Here is a 17,746-nt window from a genome sequence, read left to right as displayed (position 1 = left end):
ATGAGTGACATAAGTATGTTTGATTTTTTCATTAATTATATTCTAATATGAAGGAAACCAACAATAATATATGTAACATTATATTCTGATATGATTTTTTTTTTTGAAGAAGAAGAAAATCATATTGTGCTTACAGAATCATTCGAAGATAATGAGAAAACTTTTGTTAATAATGAGGAAATTACCAAAGATAATGAGTATCCTACGTCGGAAGAAGAAGAGAGTGATCTTGTCCCTAAAATTGGAATGAAGTTCAATGAGGAGAAAGACATTTTTGAATTTTACAAAAGATATACTTACCATGTGGGTTTTCTTGTTAAAAGAAAGAGTTCGAGGAAGGGTGATGACGGTGTTCTAAGGTATGTGGGATATGCATGTAGCCGAGAAGGAAAAATAAATATTAAAACTAGCACCTCTTTGAATGCTCAACTAACTATTTAGTTAGGGTGTAAAGTTAGGATAACAACATGTTCAAACTTTTTAAGAACATGGCGAATAACCATTATCCATCTTGAGCATAACCATAAAACAAGTCCAACCAAATCTAGGTTATATCAATGCAACAGACAATTAAGTGAACATGTGAAGCGATAGCTTGAAGTTAATGATATAGCTGGAATTCTATTACATAAAAGTTATAACTCAACTGTTGTTGAAGTTGGTGGATATGAGAACCTGACGTTTGTGGAAAAGGATTGTAGAAATTACATTGATCAGGTGAAGAGATTAAGACTTGGGGAAAGAGATGCTGCTGTTATTCAAGCTTATTTTTCGAAGATGTAAGCCTTTTGTCCAGGTTTTTACTTTAGTGTGGATTTGGAAGCCTTTTGTCTGGGTTTTTACTTTAGTGTGGATTTGAATAAAGATGACAGAGTGAAGAACGTCTTTTGGGCTGATAATAGATATAGACAAGCATTTAAGGAATTCGACGATATTGTCACATTTGACACCACATACTTGACCAATAGGTACGACATGTCGTTTGCTCTATTCGTTGGTGTAAATGACCATAGACAGTCGACACTGCTTGGATGTGGTACTATTTCCAACGAGGACCCCAGGACTTTTGTGTGGTTGTTTAGGACATGGCTTGAGTGTATGAAGGATCAAGCACCTGTAGGAATAATCACTGGTCAAGATAGGACCATGCAAAATGATATTGAGATAGTCTTCCCTAACACAAATCATAGATGGTGTTTGTGGCATATATTAAAGAAGTTACCTGAAAAATTTGGTAACAATAGCTCTAAGGCATATATTCTTTCAGGCGTACATAAGGTGGTGTATGAATCACAGAGTCCTGAAGAATTCGAGTACGCATGGAATTCAATGATTGAGAAATGTGCACTGCATGACAATGATTGGTTGTTTGGACTTTACAAAGAAAGTTGTCGTTGGGTCCCATGGTTCGTGAAAACCAATTTTTAGGCAGGGATGTCAACAACGCAACAGAGTGAAGGTACGAACACATTCTTTAATGGAACCTCGTTGAAGCAATTTGTTGAATAATATGAACGGGCAATGAGGTGTAAAGTTGAAAAGGAGTTTCAGGCCGATGTAAGGTTTTTTTCTCAGATGGTTCCATGTGTATCGAGGTTGGCCATTGAGAAACAATTTCAAGAAGTGTACACAATTGCAAAATTCAAGGAGTTTCAAGAAAAGTTAACTGGGAAGATTTATTGCTCGATTGTGTCTACCGAAGAAGGACCGCTTGGTACGAGGTATGAGATGCGAGAAGATATCATAATTGATAAAAGAGTGAAGGAAAAGTTTTTTTCGATTTTTTTTTTAGAAAGACAACTATGATATTGTTTGCAGCTATCACATGTTCGAGTTTAAGGGAATAATTTGTAGACATGCTGACACAATATTGATCCAAAATGGTATTAGGTCAATTCCTGAGATATATATCTTACGGCAATGGAAGAGACATGTTAGTAGATCTTACATAAGGGTGAAAATCAATTATAATGGTTGGATTAGTACACCTAACCAGTTAAGACACGATCAACTGTGCAGTGCATTTGCCAAGGTAGTAGATGACGAAGAATGAACTCGAGCAACTACGGAGTGGATCCAATCTCAATTGAATGCATTAAGCATATCCAATGCAAATCCAAGCTATGGTAGTAATATATATGCTCAACACAGTGTGCAAAAAGAAGTTCGTAGTTGTGGAAAGACATCAACAACTTCAAGCAAGCAAATAATGGATTCGATATGCTCCTAGAGAAATGGAGCCCCTATGAAGTTTCGCAAGAAAGGTCCATTGGAAACACGTACAAAGAAAGCTAAGGTATGGGTTTTATGTATTTTTTCTTGCTTCAAAGCAAGATGTTGTGATTGAAAAATAAATTTTAATGACAATTATTTTCATTTGATGTCTAGGTGGGATCCTCAAAATCAAACAAAGGCAATGCCCCGAGTTAAAACATTATTGAGGATGCTCAAGATTTCAATCAAACTTTTTCACAAGTATCAGGCGCTTCCCCCAATCTCCCACTCACAACAATTGATGGTAAGTAGTTAGATAAAATTTGGGTTAAAATTTTTTCGCATTGTCTTTTAGGTTGATATGCATACATCTTTTTACAGCTAGTCTCTTGGAATGCTGCTCACAGAGTGCCTATGGTGCCTACCTCTCGCATGGGTCATCCTTGTATGCCAATGTACCCACCCTATCTATAGCCCGATAACAACCCACCAAAATTTTGAGGTGATTTCCTTGTATACAAATGTTAATATTTTGTTTTTAACCTCCATTTACTCATTATACTTTGTTTATGATTTCTGTTTTGCATAATTCATTATAATTCTCCTCACACAATTTCTTGTATTTTTGTTGAAGCAGGAGACTTTGTATGATTCAATAGTACTGTCATCTTCAAGAGTTTTGAATTTTGCAATTATCTTGTATTGAGGTCTTCAAGACTTCAACTCATTCTAGTGTCATCACTTAGTGATAATGAGGAAATGAATTGTTGAACTTCTCATGTAAACTATTTTAAGTGTATTCGTGGCTATGTAATGGATTTAATATTGTTACATTCGTGGCTGTGTAATGAATTTTGAATTCATGGCTGCTTTTGAATTTGTGGTTGTAATGAATCAAAGGTAATATTGATAGCTTTAAATCTTGTAGATGGATATGGTAAGATGAGTGGGAGAATTGTGTAAGTTCTCCCACTAGTGATCTTATATTTGTTGTTCTATTCTTTTATGCCTGGTTTGATTTGTTTCTTTTATGTTTGTTACTTTTACTTTTTATTATTTTTGCTAAAATATTTTTTTTACATATACTTTGATTTTGAATGTTTATGGAGGAAAAGGAGTTGGCATCAAAATTCTGGATTAGTGTCATTGCACAGGAGCAAATTATGGTTAAGATTTTGATTTGTCATGTATGCTTTAGAGGTTATTTCCTTGTTCTGTTCACTACAGATATTCATTGCACAGGAGCAAATTTGCTTGAAAAGACTTTGGGTGTCTAATAATCCAGTTTCAATTTAGTGGCTTCAAACAAAAGGCTCGCTTTCTTGCTTACATGGTCAAATGTCTCTTGCAGTCCTATACTGGGTGTATAAAAATAGATAACAATCCTTCAAATGGTGCACACACGGCACATGCAAGATGGTAATGTATGCTTTGCAAGATGGTAATGTACACAAGGGAATAGGTAAAATTTTGAAGCATTCCTGAAACAATGTACTTATTATGTGCAATTCTGCACATTTCATTTTGAGGTGCAAATAATGACCACAACAGGGCTACTATTAAAGTATTCATCCAACTGTTTGCAATAAGAAGAGACAACTATTTAAAAATGAATTACCAATCCATTTTTGTCCCTAAGTAAACAAATAATTTGCACGTAACAAGTAAATTTTTACTAATATAGATTATCTTTTACACTAAAACCAAATACCTAAATCTACTATTATTGTTTTTCGACAGCCATACAATTAATAAAAAACAACTCAATCCTAACACTATTAGAACACTAACAAAACTTCATTTCTTTATCATGAAGCTTTATTTTCAACTAAAAGTTCGCTTCCATTATACATATAAGGTCTTCTTGAAGCGCCAATATTTTTTTTTTCTCCTTAAAGCTTTTTCTTCTAAAGCCCTCATTTGTTCTTGAAGTAATATCTCATTTTCATCTGTTTCTGCCTTGTTACGTTTTAACTTATCTAACAAAACTCCGCATAATTTTTTTCTCACGATTGGTTTGTTCATCATTGATCCATTGAAACCATTTCTAATCATCATCATGTCCACCAAACCATCCAACAATCAATTTTAAGAAAATCGTTAACAATTATTTCATTTATAAGATAAAAATTACCTTCCAGAATCGATATTGCAAGAATCTCCTTTCAGGATTAGATTTAGTCCATGAAGTATAACACCAAACAGGCACACCATGCTCAGACATGATTCTTTAATACGAGGTTGAAGAGTTAATTGAAACTTCACCCATTTCTAAATTGGATGTCTTCTTAACTAAAATATTTAAATTTATATCTAATTGTTAGCTTGGGCATTAGTTGCAACTCTATAACCTAGAAACAATCAAATAAGATAACAACACAACTATCCCAAACCAAACTAAGAAAATTAATTGCTAGAATGCCAGCTAAAACATGTTAGAATACTATAAATCAATCCTCTCTAGAAAGAACTAGATAAATAAATACCATCCAAGAATAATAGGGCCTAGTAACAATATAATAGACAAATTTATCTTTTTCAAAGATAGGTGCAACAAACACACTCATACATACAAACAGCAAAAAGAGAAGGAAAAAAGCAATAAAAACAGAAGTCTTAGTTTCTCTTAGGAGAAGGTTTATTCTATTCACATTTTCCCTTATAGTTCAATCCATCAAGGTACAAGTGTAGTCTTTAGGGTGGATTTAATTCCCTTTTTGTAAGATTGAGCTAAAGATTTGAAGAAAATATCACCACAACAACAAGTTGGAAACAGAGAGAAGCTATGACAACAAGCATAGGTTTTCAGAGAAAATTAGAAAAAATAATCATCAGAGAGATAGTTACACAGGAAGTTGTGGCACTAAAACAATTGCATTAATTGGAATTCAAATAAAATATTAGGACTAAACTCAAATGCATTTTAAAAAGTATATGTCGAGGTAAAGAATAATTCATAATTAACTTGTGCAAGAACACTTCATAGAATTTGTGTAATCAAGACTCTAAAACAGTATATGCAAGAACACTGCATAGGTTTACAACTAATGCCCAACCTTATAGTTTACATCTAAAAAAGTATGTAAGAACATTTTCAGTAGCCATTTTCATTACCCACCATTAAGTCCTTAAATTTACCCAAATTTATGCCAATCCTAGATCTCCAACTCTAGATTTTCAAAACTCAAATCAATGAATACAAAAACCACAAGAAAGAAAGAAAGAAAACAGAGAGAGCAGTTCAAGCCTCTCGAACGAAAATATACAAAACATAAAAACATATCAATGTAAAAAATATAGAGAGAGAGCGATAGATAGATAGAGCGAAACAGAGAATAAAATAGTGTGACCTAAAGCCTAAATCAAAGAGAGAGAGAGAGAGATTATCATCGGCAATAGGGGAATAGCTTGTGACGGTGAGGACGGAGAGAGTAAGAGAGAGCGAGCGATAGATAGAGCAAAACAGAGAGTAAAATAGTGCGACCTAAATCCTAAATCAGAGAGAGAGAGAAAGAGATTATTGTTGGCAATGGGGGAATAACTCGTGAAATCAGAGAGAGAGAGAGATTATTATCGACAATGTCCTTACAGCCTGTGACAGTGAGGATGGAGAGTGAGCGAGAGAGAGAAAGAGAGTCGTCGATAATGAGGGGTGAGAATGGAGAGGGTAAGAGAGAGAGCGAGCGACTTAAATCTTAATTTTTAAATTAGACTGGATATCGTCTAAAAATGAACTCAAAAATGAATCTCAAGTTTTTACAAAATTTTGATACTAAAATCTAGCAATAACTTGAGTTCGTCAAGCCCTGTGTGGACTTGCAAGTCCTAGCAGCATTATCCTAAATTTAACGACATAGAAAGTACCCACGGAGCCCTAAACATTTCAGAGCCAATGAAACCAAAACAGCACAGCTGACAGCTCCGCCAAGATGTTACCCATGTCCGAACGACAATGGCATGTATGTAAATTAGATGGTAAAGAGGGGTAATTTCCTGTCCAAACATGTTCTCATTTTGCAGTAGTGCTATTTAATGCGAAGCGGTCCACAAGGTTAACATGTGGTCTGCGTGCATTTAACCTTCTGTCCAGACTCCCACAGAACCACTCGGAAGTCGGGACCCCGTCCCCCACGCTTTCTCCCTGAGCCTCCACCGCCACCGTCCATGCCGGCCGGAATTTCCATCGCCGCCTCGGGCCCCCGCTCCTTCATCCTTACCCGGAAATACCCATTACTCGGCCCGGGACCCGAATCCACTACCAGTACTCCGACTTGCCTGTTCTCTCTGCCAGCTCGCCGGTTCGGCGCCGTGCTCCGGTCAGGCTCGAGGACGGCGAAAACGATCTGTTTCATGGTGAAGGAAGAAGAATTGGCCGCCCAACTCGAAGCCGGTGACCAGGACGAAACGGGCGGTGTAGAAACGGATAAGCGGATCTCCGCCGCCCGCGTGGAGGAGAGGCTGGCCCGGAAGAGGTCCGAGCGGTTCACGTACCTCGTCGCCGCCGTGATGTCTAGCTTTGGCATAACTTCCATGGCTGTTTTGGCTGTCTACTATCGCTTTTCTTGGCAAATGGAGGTACTCTCTCTGAGTTTCGGGTGGAAAGTGAGATGGACGTAGTCATGTGGACAATTTGTCGAACCATCTTAAATTTGTATTTCTTTGTTTGATTCCTTCTAAAATCTCTCCTTGTTCTCAATCCGGGCTTATTTTTGTTTAGGGCGGAGAGATTCCCTATTCGGAAATGTTTGGCACATTTGCTCTCTCTGTGGGCGCTGCCGTAAGTTCTTCTTCCCTCCCAATTTTCGCCTTTCCGAATCGATTAAATTCCCATTTCACTATTGCTTCGTGTCGGATTCAATCGGTTTCCTGTGTTTGATCGAATTGGGTAATGTCGAATTTCAGGTGGGCATGGAGTTCTGGGCGAGGTGGGCTCACCGAGCTCTCTGGCACGCTTCCTTATGGCACATGCACGAGGTTCGTTTCCATTTCCCCCCCCCCCCAAAAAAAAAAAAAAAAAAAAAATTCGAAACAACGAAATTAGAATTGAAACGTCGATTCATCCATCCATCCCGCTTTTCCTATCGTTTCTTATCATTTTCCTGTTCTGGTTGCAGTCTCACCATAAACCCAGAGAAGGCCCCTTTGAGCTAAACGACGTCTTCGCCATTATCAACGCCGTCCCGGCCATCGCACTCCTCTCCTATGGCTTCTTCCACAAAAGCCTTGTTCCCGGCCTCTGCTTCGGAGCCGTAAGCTCTCTTCCCGCCATTAACGTGTAATTATTTTTCCGTAATCAACTGATTTAATTTCTAAAAGTTCAATTTTAAAGGCATAAATCAGTGAACTATAAACACTTGTCTATATCAAGGCTGATAGTACGCTGAATCGCTGATAGATAGTGTCATGCACTAGAAAGTAGATCACGGACTCAATGACGAAAAGGCCCCTGTTGAAGTGGCATATTTACGCGGTCAACTTTTATTTATTTTTTCTGTCCTTTTTTTTTTTTTTGTGAACAGGGTCTTGGCATAACAGTGTTTGGGATGGCCTACATGTTCGTCCACGATGGTCTCGTGCACAAGAGATTCCCTGTGGGCCCTATCGCTGATGTACCTTACTTCAGGAGAGTCGCTGCGGCTCATCAGGTAACAACGTTAAATTACATTTATGCCCTTCCTAGTTGCATGAATTATTATTATTATTATTATTATTATTATTATTATTATTATTTTATAAAAACCATCAGGTAAATTGAATTGATGTCGTCGAGGTTTTGGTAAAATTCTATATATATATATATATCGTGCATTTTCTTTATTTTAAAATTATGCTAATTTTGTAAAATTTGAAAAATACAAAGTATATAACATAAATCTAACTATAGCAGTTAATTTATAGAACTTTTACATAGTTAAGAATTCAATGTAATTTTTTTAAAAAGTAAAGGATATTTAAAAACTGATAAAATCCTTAAAAGTAATTACATTGATTATCTTTGTTGCTTAAAAATTAAATTAGATTACTTTTGACTATTATTTTATACAGAATACACTTTTAACATTTTTATATACTTATATTAATTTGTTTTAACAATGAAATATTTTTTTAGTGTAATTTACAGAACTGGGGGTACATGTTGTAATTAGCTAAAGCTCAAGTGTTAAGTCAAGTGTAATTTATTATTATAAAAATCATTTTAAAACACTCTCAAAACTTTTTGAAAGAATATTCACACCGTTTGAATGGGTCTACGACAACTTAACAAATAAAATCTATCTATAATAATAATAAAATAACAAAAGAGAAATTAATAGATCTGAACGTGTTCATGTCTTATTTTTTAAAGTAAAAACATATATAGGAGGAGATTATGGGTGTTGATCCAAACCAAATCAAACCACGTGTGATAGATAATAGATTATGATATACTTCAGAAATCATTATTACGCGACTAATCATGATTTAACTAGTTTAATGTGAATCAATTAAATATTGCAATTGTTAATTGTTTTGGGGGCAACGGAATCTAACGGTTCAAATCTTCTTTGATCGTGATGTCCGGCATGCAGTTGCACCACTCGGACAAGTTTAATGGAGTCCCTTATGGCCTGTTCTTGGGACCTAAGGTGGGTTGTTGTCTTCACACTCCACCACCTCCATCTCGCTTCTTTTTATTTATTGATTATTATTTAAGCTTGTTAATTTTATAAAAAAAAAAAATAATTTTTAAAAACATCAGAAAAAAGTGATTTTGCTTATAATATATTTATATTGATTTGTAATAAATATATTGTTCTTTTATTATTTTAATAACTAATGAATTATTTTAAAATTAAAAACAAAGTAATAATTACAATGGGTAATATTTGATACATTGTGACCAATTAGATCAGACTACAAAATTTGGAACTTATGTTCTCTATACATGTCTTCATTTGATTGGTTATTATTATATAATAATAATTGCAAAAATGTAGAGGGGGAGCTAATCGGGTGTGGTTGGGTGCAGGAAGTGGAGGAAGTGGGAGGAGATGAAGAGCTGGAAAAGGAAGTGAACCGAAGGACCAGATTGTCCAAAGGCTCGTGATTGGTGGTTTGTTGAAGCGGATTTGGCTTGCCGACGTAGAGAAACACTAGCCGTATTGAGTCAAATCCAAATGGTTTTGCTTATGGAGTACAAAAAAGTAAAAAAAAAAAAAGGAAAAATGAGTTTCCTGATTGTGTGATCCTGATCGATCGATCGTCTTGGTGTACAGCTTTATGTTGTCCTACGTGGTGCTCTGCCATTGGATGTTCCCGATTACACCGAAAGGAGAAAAAGCGAAAAGACAAAAAGCATGAGGACGTACCGTAATAGTGTATGAATAATCTCAAATATATAAACATACGGATACGGATAAATATATATATATATATATATATATTTTTTTTAACATATAAGGAGAGAATAATTAGTTTTTTTTTAACATTAATTTTTGAGTGTTTGCTAATGGTAGTGGCATTCAGGTTTGGTTAGTCTATAGATTACATATGCTAATATATGGACTAAATTGATAATGTGACCGTGTCTCTATTTTTAAGCTCAAAACTTAAAACTAATTAAAATTAAGTTTTGGGTTTCAATTTTGAGGGTGGGTTATATAGCGCTATATATACCTAAGAGTGTGCTTGTGCCCTAGGTTTAAAATTTTGGATTTGAAAGTGATTTAATCATAAAGTAAAGTGAAATCAATTCAAAAAATTAAGTATCCCAAATACATTGGTTCTAAATAGTTTTATATATTAACAAAAATGTGCACGTACCAAAATTATGTAACTCATTTAGAAATTTAAATGCGTATAGCAAATTCATATTAAGTAATTGTTATGCCAAAAAAATAGAAAATTGAAAATTTTATATTGGATAAAAAATTTAATTTTTTTTTTTTTTTTTTATATGGGGTGATTAATTTTGGTTAGATTCATAAATTGGAGGGTTTAGATTAATTTAAATCTGAACCAATGCCAGTTGGGTCACCAATGTATTAAACATAGACCCAAATCAGATTAAAAAAAAAAAAATTAAAGCAAATCGACTCAAATGACCTTTTAAGTGGAATTTATCCAAACTCACATGTATAATTAAATCTAATTTCCAAGAATAATGAAGCAAAGGCAAGTATAAATAAGTATTTGATTCCAAAACTGTGTACAGTTTGAGTAGTGCCCTAAACAATGGTCAATCCAATCCAATCCCTTTAAAGTAAAATCCTCGCCTTATCCTTCTCCTCCTCCTCATCCAATCAATTAGAAAAGTTTCCAAAAGTAAAAGTAATATAATTAATTAATTAATTAATTGGTAACTTCCAACTTTCTTATAATAGAAAGAAACAATCACGAATCTGGTCATCAGAGTGACAAGCGTCCGACACAGAATGGACGGTCTGCCGGCCCATTCCCATTGTGGTTGGTTGTGGTACTACTGGTCGCAACCACTAATCCCATCAATTATCTCCTATAATAAGATTGCTTTAATCAAATCATTTGTGCCGAAAGGCTAAAGCTGCTGCTGCTGCTCGTAATCCAAATAAATAATTAACGGCCGGTGCTTCAATTTATATAAAAAAAAAAAAAAAAGATTTCACACATTATTCCCTTTGAGTTTCTCTCCTCTTATTATCAATAAAAAATTATTTAAAGAATAATTAATGTTACTAATATATATATATATAATTAAAGATACCAAACATCACAATTTTCTTCTTTTCCCTTTTAAATTTAAAGTTGGCTTGGCGAAGCGTGTAATGGAAAGCTATATATCTCTTCTTGCAATTGGAAAAGACCTGGCTGGAGTTGGAAGAGGAGGGAAGCAAACTGGGTAACTGGCTGGCTGGCTGGCTGCTTGCTGATCTGAGCCTCCCGGTTGATTTGATGTTGAAAAAGGATTATCTATTGCTTGTGATTGGTGATAACGTAGATTACTTGCCCAAATCCAACAAGCCATCTCGTAGTATTGTTTCTTTTCTTCTTTCTCTTAGTATCATGACATTCAACGATGGGGTCAAATAAGATTTCGTTATCAAACAAAATTGGTATTTATTTTAATGAAAAAAAAAAGAGAATATTGTAAAGATATTTATTAGGATCTGATCTGATCTCATCTCATGTGTTATATGATTTATTATTGATGGGTCAAAATATGATTACATTTTAAATGATACATCTATTAAAATAACATTCAACCATACTTCGAAAGCTTTTATAGGACTTTTACCTATTTCCACTGTCACCAACGTCTAAGAAAGGAGGGGAATAATGGGATTGGGATTATCCAAATTTCCACATTCAGTTTGGTAGTGAGTGTTGTCGCTGCAATGGCCAGCCTAACCTTTTGGAAGAAATGCCAATGCCCAACCCCACTTCACTAGTTGGTTGAAATGGTTGGACTTTTGCTTGCTTCAGTTGTTACCCACCGATAGTCACAATTTTTCAAACACTTCCCTTCAAATATTTACATTTTAATTTATTGTAAATACCTTATCTCATGTTTCCATTCACTAACTTTAGTATTATTTTTTAAAACAAGTGAGTAAAATTGGATGCTCAAAAGAATATTATGTGTGATGTTTGATCCGTATTGCTTTATCTATAAAATTAAATAGGATGTAATTAGATTTAATAATTTTTTATTAAATTTTTAAAATAATATCATTAATCTCTCTACATTTTAAATTTAAATTATCGTGGTGGTGGAGAATCATGTCGGGATCAAACTAGAGGGAGAGAGGAAGTAATTGAAACTCGCGAGAGTCAAACTTTAAGTCCACATATTCACTAATGCTACCACCCTAATAATACAAATTTTAAACTTTTTAATTGGATTTAAGGAATGTTTCAAAGTTAATTGATAAGGTTAAACTTAAAGCTTTTAGGATTGCTTCAAAAGTAACAATAAGGTTAGCACTTGGTTAAAGCCAATTTGCTTACTTCTACTCCAACCTGAACACAAAAATCATGCTCCATATTTGGCTTGTTGTACCCAAATCGCTCATTGGTTGTACTCTGGCTAGAACACCTCTCTCTTGAGCTCCCCTTTTAGCTTGTAGACTAGTGAGTAGGATTGGATAGGAGATTCCTCAAACATTCTCATATGCTTAAAGTTTGTATAGCTGAGAAGGGAAAGGTTTAAAGGAGTTTGGCGGCCAAAAGATAAAATAGCAAGTTAGAGAGAGAGAGTGTATCTATGTGTAAGTAAAAAAGTGAGATTTAGTTTATCCCTTTTATGTGCTGTTTCGTTTCTTTTTATATTTGTTTTTACCTTTTATGATCACGACAAATAAGTTAAGGTTACCTATATTTGCAAGAAGTTTGTGGAAGACTGGTAATGAACATAATTAATGTGTTTTTTGGGTTATCGTTCTTGCGTGATTTTTTATTGCTCGTGTCATTAATTTCGATAGAAGAGATAAATTGTAAGTAAAGATTTTATCTTATTGCGCAGGATAAAAAATCAAACTCACGATCTATTGGTATAAATTTTAACTTATTGTGATCCAATCACTTGACATGTGTCCTAAAAATTAAGGACCTTATCAAATTATAAGATATAATCATTGATAATGTCAATTATTGAGATAATTATTTTGTTTACATAACATCTTTAAATTATCTGTATGGACATCATCAGTACTAATACTAAAGAGAAATTGTAAAGATTGAAAATAGTTTTAAATTAATATAGGAAAATTTTATTAATAAAATATCAAAAATAATTTTAAAAACAATATCAAATTTGAGAATAAACAATTTATACTCAAATCCACCCGAACTTGGTTAAAAACGCTATTAATGTTAGGGTCAGGTCAAGTTAGAAGTTAGAACCCCCTATTAATGTTCACCTAATTAATTAACCAATTAGTTACAGAAAAAAATTAATTAACCAATTGAATTAATAAATAGACAGATGAAGCAAAAGTCTCGGCAGATCAATGTATGTTCTATCCCCTCACCATTAGGTACTAAGGAACCGGGCTTGGACGGCCCAATGGTTTTGAACATATTGGGCATTGGGCCACAGAGAATTGATTGGATGAAGAACAAAGAATTATTTATTCAGCGCTGTCATCGCCCTTGGCAGCGACCAGCGAGATGTCAGGTGCGATCGAAGACGTCAGAGTCCAAGATATCAGCGCCATCAACTCCCAATCCGGCATCAGGATCACAACTGCAGTGGGAACGGGAGCATTTGTGAAGAGCATCCATGCCAGAAGAATGGCAATGCACACAATGAAGTATGTGTTCTGGATGTCAGGAAATTATACCTCACGTCCAGATAGTGATTATGGCCCGAAAGCACTTCCAGTCATCCAGGCGATAAATTACCGAGACATGACTGCAGAAAACGTTGCAATTGCAGCAGATCTCCGAGGAATAGAGGGCGATGCCTTCACCGGGATATGCATTTCTAATGTGAGTATTATTGGCATATCAAGCAGCTCAAAGACAATGCCATGGAACTGCAGTAACATTAAGGAGAAGGTGTTGTTACAAGCAGTGTGACTCGTCAGCCATGTCCCTGATGCGCAGCGTGGCTCTGTCAGATACTGTGATTTCCCGGAAGAGAGGCTGCCTACTGAGAATGTACAGTTGAAGACTCTCTCTGCTGCTGCCATCTATATCTGAGATGTTATAATTTATAGAATCATCATTTGTATCTGATGAATTTTGATGACAACCATCTTGGTTCAGAAAAAAAAGTCATCAACACAAAGCCGTCTGCAAGTCTATTGATCAAAGTGGTCCTCCATTTTATTCTCAGGAATGCACTTAGAGGAGAACGGAGAAACAGAACTTCCCAGCTAAAAGAACGATGGGTAATCCAGAATCTGATCATATTTTTTGTTTGGGTGGAAAATTTTCAAATCAATCAGAGCAAGAACTTGTTATTATGGATTATATTATAATCTAGTCCAGAGACCACTTGATGACGATGGTATCTTTGTTTAGGTTTCAATAAAATTGGCGGGCACAATCCGACCAAATTTTTTATCTTTCAGGTTACATTCTGTTTTTGAGGACTGATTTCGTAGAACTGATTTAACATGTTAGTGTGACAAGTAGGGATTTGATTACCCAATGCTATACATCACCATTTTGTATCACCTTCCCTGACATTTCTCTCAAAAAATGGGCCAAACAGCAAATTTCATTTAGTGGTGAAATGAAACGGGGGAAAAAAGAACAAACTAATGAGATGCACCATCTTTGACTTAATAAAGAATCAAGTGGCACTGCTAAAGATTTTCTTAAACAAAAGCAAAAGATGCCTAAAGAGGCTTTTTCTTTTTCTTTCCCCCCCTAAATAACTGCAATATTTATATACATAAATAAATATATACATGCACTATATAGAGATTCAAAATTCATATTGTTTGATTCAATGAGTTTTATGCTTGTTGTTGTTATCTAATACAATTCTCTTTTTTTATTCAAATTCGACCAATTCTATATAAAATTTTGTCATCACTAGAATTGAAATGATTATTAGAGATGTATTGATAAAAAGATATACAAAATGGTTATCTTCTAATTAAAAAACTATTTCCAAATTGACATAATTTTGCATTCAAGACTGCCTTTTCGAGAAACAAAAAAATCTTAAAACTTCAGCTTTTTACTTGATCTGTTCTGCCTTGAGATCTCCTCAAGTTTTTATAGCACTCCCTTCCACCAAAATTTACCTTAATCAACATTCTCCCCATGCTGGACAATGGCCTGAAGATTCTCGTTTGAGGAATCACAACGACAAGTTTTATTCCTAATACAGCCTCCCTGCATTTTAAGAAACGCACATCAAGTGAGCAGAATTTATAGGAAATATGTCATTTACAAGCTACATGAGCTAGACTAAAAGATTACAGCCATTTGAAGCTTGCTCTTACATCAATGAGCAACAAGTCAAGTGGCTCAAACATGTGAATTAAATCTCCCATCCTCGGCCTACTTTTTGCATCTGGATCGACACATCTAAGTGCAATCAAAAGGACTCTCTTCAGTTCCTTCAATGAAGGCATATCTGGCATTTTAGGATCCACAACATCGTAGTTTTGCTTTGCAACCATAGATTTTATCCAGTCTATCAAGTATACCTGCAATTGGAGATTCATATCAAGCATTAACTGCTCTATTTGTCAAGCTGCAGAGATCATAATATAAACTATCAACCTCTGCTTTATTTTCAGTGGAGTAATTGACAGGGGTCCTCCCCGTTATAATCTCCATGAGAAGTATCCCAAAGCTATGAACATCCGTTTTCTCATTAAAAACCCCGGTACAAGCAAATTCCGGAGCAGTATAACTAACAAAAAAAAAAAAAAAAGATGCAGAACCAGTCAGTGAAATAAGCGTTACGAAATTAAGCTTCAGACATTTACATATGTTTTAGTGGCCTGGTGCTAAGTTAGATGGCGCACACTGACCCGGACATTCCCTTGGTAGAGGTTGCAAAACAACTCCACTCTGGTCCTAAGATTTTTGCAATGCCAAGATCGGATAATTTAGGATTCCATTGATGATCAAGTAGAATGTTGCTTGATTTAACATGTTGATGGATAATCTTAGGTTCAATATCCTCATGCAGGTATGCCAGACTGCAGAAAAACAATATTCTTCAAGTTAATAGTCATAGATTTTGGCATCTAATTCTCTCTATCTAAAAAGAATAATAACATGAATCTGAAATTGCACACCCTTTTGCAGCTGCTTGGATAATGTTCATTCTAATTTTCCAAGTTAGAGGACTGACTTCTCTTTTGCATCCATGAAGCCACTGGTAAAGGCTACCATTGTCCACATACTCGTACACAATCATCCTTATCATCCACGGGAGAGAAAAGGAATGAAAGAAAATGCAGCATTTATTATATTCTCACCTAAATATTGGAAATTTACACGAATGCTTAGAAACAAAAGAGGGAGTACCTGCAGTGTTCTTCGCTGCAGTATCCGAGCAACTGGACCAGGTTCTTGTGTCTAGCATGCCCAATCGCTTCCACATTTGCTACAAAATTTTCGGGTTTACCACTGGCAAATTCACAAGTTTTATGAATACATGAAACCTTAAAACAAACTTAAGATTCATACTTAATAAGCTTAGGGTTGAGCAATGCATGTATATATGCATTGGCCAATAACCATTAGGTCACTCAAACCATAGAATTTTTGCAAATAAAACATATATCAAGAGATATTATTTTGTGATTACGAGGCAACATCAGTAAATTTTGGTATCTCAAACTAATTATTTGTTGTCAGAGTTAATGATAATGATAAATCCATAAATACTCTTCTAAGCAAGAAAAGTAACGATATGTATGTATTTTCGAATTTATCTTTACTTAACAAGGGGACACTAAAATTTGCTCTCATCAACCAACTGCCGTTCGTAAAACTAATTCTAGAGAAAAGATTGATCACTAAATTTATTAACTTACCTGTCATATAACTTCTTGATTGCAACTCGCGTGCCGTCGAACAATACACCGCAGTAAACAATCCCATTTTCTCCACAGCCGATCACATTCTCACTGGCAAAACAATTCGTGGCCACTTCAATTTCCCCCAGACTGTAGCACTGCTTCATCATCTTAACATCGCCAGAGAACCCGGCCGCCGCCCCTAACTCCGCAAAACCAGAACTCCTCGCCCACCGGCCGGACACCGCTGGCGGCATCCCAGGAGTTCCGGTGCCTAATTCGATCTCCAAAATTCTACTCGACAACAACCTCCTGTCTAGCGAAGAGGAATTACAGAGAGAGTTCTTGAAACCTGCGGGGCTCAGTGGGGTGAAGCGAGAAGAAATCTGTTTCAGGCGGCTGCAATAGAGGAAGTAGAGGCAGAGAAGTGAGAGAAGGAGAAGGAGCGAAGCTGCGACGCAGATGAGAAGGAAGATCCATAGCTTGAGGCCGAAGAATGAAGTGTGATTCGAGAGGTTGTGATCAAGAAAGGGAACGATCAGAGCCATAGACGAAGGATGAAGAGAGATCTGAAACGTGAAACTAAAGACAGATAATCGGAGCTTTGTTTTGGTCTTATGGGAGACTGTTTCTTCTTCTTCTTCTTCTTCTTCTTCTTCTTCTTCTTCTTCGAATTCGAATCTTTGGTTGGCTAACAGAAAACCGAGAGTAGCGGGAAAGAGGGTCCGGATATGGTGTGGGGGGGACCAGTTTATTATGGTGGACAGCCGGATCATGGTGGCCGTTTGATTTAAGCTTTTATAAATATGAATAAAAATATAAAAAAATTGATTCGGAAGCTAATTCTGACAAGCATGATCATGGACATGACCATTTGAGAGAGCGAGTGCTTGGCTTTAAGAACTCATGAAAACATAAACATATATTTTATTACATTGATAACTTATTTTGTTCTCTCATCTCGATACATATACATATATTATTCTTTTAAAATTGTATCTGAAAAAACTAATCTAATAAAACTTAAAATTCACTACCTAATTTGATTATTGTAAAATTAAATGGGCCGTAAAATGCCA

General features: G+C 35.4%; 4 protein-coding genes across 6 annotated transcripts; 3 read left to right on the top strand and 1 right to left on the bottom strand.

Annotated features, from left to right (window-relative positions):
- On the top strand, positions 1-1,428 carry LOC127794042 (protein FAR-RED IMPAIRED RESPONSE 1-like). The gene is made up of 4 exons (XM_052324915.1): positions 1-13; positions 110-359; positions 636-779; positions 849-1,428. The coding sequence occupies exons 1-4, from the start codon at positions 1-3 to the stop codon at positions 1,426-1,428; spliced, it is 987 nt and encodes a 328-aa protein (XP_052180875.1).
- Positions 1,429-6,256: 4,828 nt separating this feature from the next.
- On the top strand, positions 6,257-9,420 carry LOC127792675 (beta-carotene hydroxylase 2, chloroplastic-like). 2 transcript variants are annotated; one of them, XM_052323295.1, is made up of 7 exons: positions 6,257-6,789; positions 6,932-6,991; positions 7,117-7,188; positions 7,329-7,463; positions 7,734-7,859; positions 8,784-8,840; positions 9,224-9,420. In XM_052323295.1, exons 1-7 carry the CDS (start codon positions 6,379-6,381, stop codon positions 9,299-9,301), a joined length of 939 nt encoding a protein of 312 aa, XP_052179255.1. In that variant the 5' UTR covers positions 6,257-6,378; the 3' UTR covers positions 9,302-9,420. The 2 variants fall into 2 exon arrangements, with proteins under 2 accessions (XP_052179255.1, XP_052179263.1); XM_052323303.1 differs by lacking the exon at positions 8,784-8,840.
- A 3,724-nt stretch (positions 9,421-13,144) lies between these two features.
- On the top strand, positions 13,145-13,752 carry LOC127811766 (probable polygalacturonase). Its single transcript, XM_052351938.1, has one exon. It carries the CDS (start codon positions 13,342-13,344, stop codon positions 13,750-13,752), a length of 411 nt encoding a protein of 136 aa, XP_052207898.1. The 5' UTR covers positions 13,145-13,341.
- A 10-nt stretch (positions 13,753-13,762) lies between these two features.
- Positions 13,763-17,742, bottom strand: LOC127811742 (probable serine/threonine-protein kinase At1g01540). 2 transcript variants are annotated; one of them, XM_052351907.1, is made up of 8 exons: positions 16,686-17,742; positions 16,174-16,275; positions 15,942-16,064; positions 15,672-15,842; positions 15,418-15,550; positions 15,135-15,341; positions 14,934-15,024; positions 13,763-13,871 (listed from the first exon to the last, which is right to left on the bottom strand). In XM_052351907.1, the coding sequence occupies exons 1-7, from the start codon at positions 17,441-17,443 to the stop codon at positions 14,935-14,937; spliced, it is 1,584 nt and encodes a 527-aa protein (XP_052207867.1). In that variant the 5' UTR covers positions 17,444-17,742; the 3' UTR covers positions 13,763-13,871; position 14,934. The 2 variants fall into 2 exon arrangements, with proteins under 2 accessions (XP_052207867.1, XP_052207859.1); XM_052351899.1 differs by lacking the exon at positions 13,763-13,871 and having other exon boundaries at positions 14,732-15,024.
- Between the last annotated feature and the right edge of the window lie 4 nt (positions 17,743-17,746).

Source organism: Diospyros lotus, chromosome 1, assembly GCF_014633365.1.
Source record: "Diospyros lotus cultivar Yz01 chromosome 1, ASM1463336v1, whole genome shotgun sequence".
Lineage (NCBI taxonomy): Eukaryota > Viridiplantae > Streptophyta > Magnoliopsida > Ericales > Ebenaceae > Diospyros > Diospyros lotus.
Note: the sequence above shows the minus strand (reverse complement) of the source record. Positions and strands in the feature narration are given on the sequence as shown.